The 6,093-nt window shown below is 38.5% G+C and overlaps 1 protein-coding gene across 2 annotated transcripts; it reads right to left on the bottom strand.

Annotated features, from left to right (window-relative positions):
• On the bottom strand, nt 1-5,842 carry LOC148875017 (GTP cyclohydrolase 1-like). Of its 2 annotated transcripts, none has more exons than XM_088964005.1 (3): nt 5,435-5,842; nt 5,106-5,343; nt 1-1,621 (listed from the first exon to the last, which is right to left on the bottom strand). In XM_088964005.1, exons 2-3 carry the CDS (start codon nt 5,317-5,319, stop codon nt 372-374), a joined length of 1,464 nt encoding a protein of 487 aa, XP_088820131.1. In that variant the 5' UTR covers nt 5,320-5,343; nt 5,435-5,842; the 3' UTR covers nt 1-371. The 2 variants fall into 2 exon arrangements, with proteins under 2 accessions (XP_088820131.1, XP_088820130.1); XM_088964004.1 differs by having other exon boundaries at nt 5,106-5,351; nt 5,435-5,784.
• Nucleotides 5,843-6,093: the final 251 nt, after the last annotated feature.

Here is a 6,093-nt window from a genome sequence, read left to right as displayed (position 1 = left end):
TCACTTGGCAATGGTGATCAAGGATGTTAAACTCGATTTCAATATCAAAGCAACATACAGAGATAACAAGTCAAATAAAATTCTCTTTCATCCTCATTTGGGAAGGTATATCCTACAGGAAGATGAGTGGGAAAAAAATTGAGCAAATAGAACTTAAACTATCATATCCTTGTTGACTTCATCTATTGAATGTAATTGTTGGATCACCAGTAAAAAATTTGGCAAAAAACCCAGATCACTGTGCATTTGCCCATGAAAGAATCTGTGTGATTTATTCCTGGCATAACCTACACAACTGCAAGTACTAGTAAAAGGGTAATTAACAACTTCATGGGGGAAAATTAGGAGAAATTAGGAACCGAGGGATGCAACTATGTCCTTCCATAACCAGTACTATTCAAAATAGTTTGCAGAAACATTGCCTTAGCATTAGGATCAGTTGAGAATCGACCCAATACAGCTATTGTGGCTGTACTACTTCCCACCTTCTCAATCCCTCTAGAAATCATACAAATGTGGTTGGCTTCCACTACCACCACCACATCCTCTCCCAACATTGAGGAAACTGTTTCGGCAATCTGCCTGGTCAGCCTCTCCTGTACTTGGAGTTTGCAACCATAAAAATGTGTTATTGACTGCAAAGTCGATCTTCCAACAGGATCAGCTCCATGAGGGTGAAAATATCCTATGTGTACCACACCATGAAATGGCAGGAGATGATGCTCACATTGGGACCAGAATGGCAAATTCAATACAGACTGTATCTCATCCTGGTTAGAACTAATATTACCATTGTCAGTTTGTAGGCTAAGCAAACCCATTCTACTAGAATAGAAACCATTCAGTTTCATTTCCAAATTGGATCTCTTAAAGTTCATCAACCAATGCACAAAACGTTGTGGGGTTCCGACAAGCTCTTTCCTTAATGGGTCTTCACCCAAAGACTGGAGAATTGTAGTTACTGCAGTGATCATGGCAGGCTGTGTGGGCACCATATTGGTGGAAGCCCTACAACTGGAGTTCCTCGTGCTTGTATGACCATTACAAGTCAGCACATCCAGAGACCTGCATGGGCACCAAGAAGATTGACTGTTGTTCTGTACATTTACACCTCTGAACTTCAGAAGAGAAAGGAAGTCGACCCAACAATCTCCTTTTTCATTCTCAAAGACTCCCAACCCTGAAGTCACAGAGATCTTCTCCCACCCTGGCATGTCCACTTCTGTAAGATGGTTACTTTGCTCTGCATTACTACATTCTACTTCAGGGAATTGAATGTGCCAACACTGAAGTAGAACTGCAACACCTGCTGGCTTGATTGCATTGTGTAGAGCCAAACAGACTTCATTTGCCAGTCTCTGTGGGTCTTGAAGTCTCTTGGCAAAGACATCAGCCACCCTGGAGAGCTTGCTTAGGCCTACCACCCGTTGCCCAGATGGAACATAACCAACATGGCACTTAACCTGAAACGGTAGCAAGCATGATTCACAGTAGGAGAAGAGGTCAAGGTCTCTAACAACAACAAGTCCACCTGCCCCTCCTGCATGCCCAACTCCATTATACAGGCCAGCTTCAGGGAACAAAGCACCTTGCACAATATCCTTTACCTTCTGTCTGTAACCTGGAAAAAAGGGAAAAACCAATGTGCTTGAATCAGCATACTTCCAAATCTTGTATTATTTGTCATTTCTAGAATTGCACTTAAAATTACTTATTGAAATAATTTAAAATACAAGCTCACATCCCTATATGCATGTAAATTGCAGAATCCATGGTTGTTACGATAATCAGATAAAATATTAGTTTTCTTTTTGTTTTTCTTCTTCACACAACCAGAAAGGGAAGTAATTAAGTCCAGGGGGGATCCCATTCAAAAAAAATACCAAGAGGCCAGATCAGTGACCTTGCTTCAAATAGGTGAAAACATGCAACAGGAGTAAGATCACAATTCAGCTGGAATGTTACTTGACCAAATACCAACTTCACACCAGTTACTACAAAAAAGGGGCACATGAAAGCCTAGGTTGTCCTATATATAGGCAAAAGCATGCAGTGGGAGCCAAATAACTGTTCGCTGAATTATTACTTACCTAATCCCCTGTTAAGGGGCATAACCTCAGGTCAGGTTGGGTCAGCTTGAGGTCAATCCAACTAAACCCAAGTCAAGGGCACCTCAACCCTAACCTAACCCAAACCCCATTCTGATGAAACCAACCCAAACCCAACTTCAGTAATTCACCTTAGAATGCATAACTGTAACCAAAGAAGAGCATCCAGACTTTCGGAATCTGCTCAGGTTTAATTGCTTGATAAAAGCATGACAAAAGCCTGCCATTCATCAGCACCCAAGCCTTATCCCAACTATATGGGATCAGCTATTTGAATCATGTTTCTCCATTCATTCTTTTTAAATCCATATCCATTGTTAAGCTATTGGCGCTTAAAACATTTTTTAATACTTCTACCCAAGTCCTTTTTGGTCTATCCCTAGCCCTTTCTTACAGGTGTTGTTGATGGTCTTCTATGCACGTATTCCTGTCGTTAAAACTACAAAAAAAGGATTGTAATTTTGTAATCCTGTTTTGAGACTTGGGCAACAAAAAATGTTACAGAAGTCAGAACTTTGATAAATTGCTGCAACATCCATGCACACTTAATCACATTGGACTCAAATGGCACCCACAAAACAGAGATAACTCAGTTTATTTGCCTGCAGTTTGGTTGAAAATACTTGATAAATGAATACCACATAAGACAAATCCATGATGACCAAATCACAGGCAACTGATATTATAGAAGTCAGAACTTTGATGAATTACTATAACATCCATGTGCAGTTCATCACAACTTGGATTTAAATAGTGCCTAGAAAACTGAGTTAACTCATTTATTTGCTTGAAATTGGTTGAAGAAACTTGAAACATGATGTCACATAAGACAAATCCAAAAGGTCCAATTTATTTTATTAATAATCTTATTTTAAATTATAAAAACCCAGTACTAATATCGATGTAGATCTTGAGAAAGACTTATTTTGGTTCCCTACTCAATAACTCAACATATAATTGATTAGATAAACAACCACAAGTCACTTACCTAACCAAGCAGTTCATTTGTAACTTGGCATCCCAAACTTTGTTCATGTGTGCCTATGGAATAATATGTTATGTACAGCTAGACAGAAAGAGGACAAAAAAGAGTAAATAGCAATATTCCTATGGTTACAAATTTCAGGAGTAACCAAGTCTATCCATTTCTACTTTTTTTTCCTTTCAATTTTGTAGCACAAAAATCATAAATTGCTTAAGATACATCGGAATTTCTATCATTTTATAACTAGTATATATAGAACAGATTTAGTAAGCAGATTTATAAGTTAAAAACTTTCTTAATGAATGGTCCCCCAGCAAAAGGATTCTATATGCTACACCACACGATAGCTTCCTATGAACAATAAAAAATAATAAAAGAAAGATACTGAGAGACTTTGTGTCTAGTTGAATTGGTTTTTCTATATTCCAATTTGTAAGGTGTGACCAGCATTAGGGTGGTCTGGATGAGTAGGCAGAGAAGAACCACATATAGAAAAAGAAGCCTTAGCCACTCCACACCCACTCCCACAGAACTTAGGGACAACACAGATTTAGTGGTATACATCATAAAGGATATACTGAAAGGAGAAAATAACAAGATATACTTTGAGATGCTATTTCCCTTACACTTGAATTTCCTAAACCTAGGGCTGTCAGTGGACTCCAAAAATCCAAAACCTGATCTGAATTCTGACATCATATCCAATTTAGTCTGAGTCTGATTAAAATTTAATACTTATATAACATAAGTATATATGTATATAGATATCATATATAATTAGCTAAAGTTTGTAATTAATAAGTTCAGGATTTTTCCTACAAAAAAATCCAAAATTTTATATTTATAAGTTAAAAACTAATTATTTCTTTTATTTTAAAATTTTCTTCTAAACAAAATAATGTGGATCCAGATTAGACTCAAGTCCGATATATTGAATATTGGATTTTGAAGGTTCAATAATCGGATCGGATTTGGATGTGTCCATCAAAAAGCAAAAAATTAAAAAAAAATGAAAAATCAGAATGGGACCCCACAAGAAACACGTTAGCTTAGGGACCACACAGCATCTAATAAGGAAGACACGTTCAAATTGAATATCACGAGAGTTAGTTGGCGTTTGCCACACAAATATAATTTTTGACAATAAATTGAAACTGTGTTATTTGTAGGTTCCTTTCAATATATGAATTGACCACCAAGTCACCAACTACCGCTGTCTGACCAGGAACAAGAAACAACAACGAAGGATCTGGGGCCAAAAGGAGTGCACTTTCCGCCATTCATACCTAATTCTACACAGCACATAACCAACTTCTAGGCCCTCACCATTCCAAAGTATTCACTGAAAAGGTCTCTTCACATTCCAATCCAAGCCTCCCCTTCCTTGACTCACATCCTCCCCCCCACCAAAAAGAAGTGGAAAAGGAATAAAAAGCGATATAAAAGAACAAGAAAATGAAATTGAGCCCGACATTCAGAAACGGTGACTTCCACAAGTTCTGAAAGACAAAGCTGGTTTTGTGGGTTAGATTCAGATCTCTAATATAATCAAGGGTCTAGCACATCCTCTTAGGTAATACAGAACAGACAAGTCCAATAAAGCAAACTAAGAAGACAAAACTACCATTAAAAATATAGAAACAGAGCTGAAAATATAGGAATTCGATGACCAAGAATGGATCCATTACGATAATATATGTTTGTGGTACACTGGAAGTACTGTTAAGATCCTGGAATTCTGCCAATACTGAAAACAGATCCCAAATTTCAGCACCTACCCACGTCTTCTTAGCCAAAAAAAAAAACAAAAAAAGCAGCGACATAAATAAACAAAACCCTATATGATTGAACAGAGATAATGACTAATTAAATAAGATTCAACTTTTAAACAAATAAAAAATTAAATTAATAGATGTAAGAGCAATAAAAACTAATATTCCTTCTATAAAGTCCTTAATTAATGAACAAAAAAAAGGGATCTAAAGAAGACTATAGGATTAACAACCTCTTACCTCTTGTTCCCTCTCGAAGGGCTTTGGCAACACGAACTGGAGTCTTCTTGAGACCTTCTCTATTAGAATCCTCTCCCAAACCCTGCAACAGAACCTTGACGGCGTCCTCGATGACGGCAGTCTCCAATTCGTGTTCTAGATCCAGCTTAAGAGACTCTGGCTTCACTCCATTCTCAAGGGTTCCAATAAAATGCCCCTCATCCAAAGCGCCCATTGACAGACAAAGAATCTCCACAAACTATAAAACTACACCGACCCAAATCAGGAATGGAACACAGAACCACTGAACCAAAAAAAATTCAAATCCAGTTCTGAAAAATTAGAGTTACCAGGATGAAGAGTGTGATCAAACCCAGATGGGTATGATGGATCGATTACAGTGGCCAAAGGAAAAAAAAAAATGAAACCAAGTTTTTGAAATGCTAAAACTTAGAAGAATGAAGAACCAGAGAAACAGACCCTCACCAAAAAATTCTGAAACACGGAAAAAACAAATTCAGAACAAACCCAGATGGGTAAGACGGATCAAAGACTGAAGCCAAAGAAAAAACGCAACCCAGTTTTGGAAATGATAGAAGACTGAAAGAGGGTCCTCCAAACGGACGACACAGAGAATCGAAAGCAGAAAACCGGGTAGGGGAAATCGAGCAAGATGGCTCATATTTATACCCGAAGAATCAGGGAGCGGCTGAGCCATAAACGTAAGGCTGCAGTTGATCTCCGAACGTGTGGATGCTCTTCCTTTTGCTCTTCTCTCATGGTTCCACTCTCAAGTCTAAACTGAAGCGGGACCCGCAAACGTTATTGGGAATGTTTGGCGTGTGTCAGCCCCACTCGCATATGCGAAATGTGGGGCGCACGTTACTCCACCAACCCACTGCACTGAAGGCGGCCAGGAGAGTAGTGGGTGTAATCGAATTGGAATATGCACCTCACACCTCAAGTGGGAGACCGGATCTGCTCCTCGGGCGCTTTACATCGATTTCAC

Source organism: Nelumbo lutea, chromosome 1 (assembly GCF_056320005.1).
Source record: "Nelumbo lutea isolate HS-2025 chromosome 1, American lotus-T2T, whole genome shotgun sequence".
NCBI classification, from domain to species: Eukaryota; Viridiplantae; Streptophyta; class Magnoliopsida; order Proteales; family Nelumbonaceae; genus Nelumbo; species Nelumbo lutea.
Note: the sequence above shows the minus strand (reverse complement) of the source record. Positions and strands in the feature narration are given on the sequence as shown.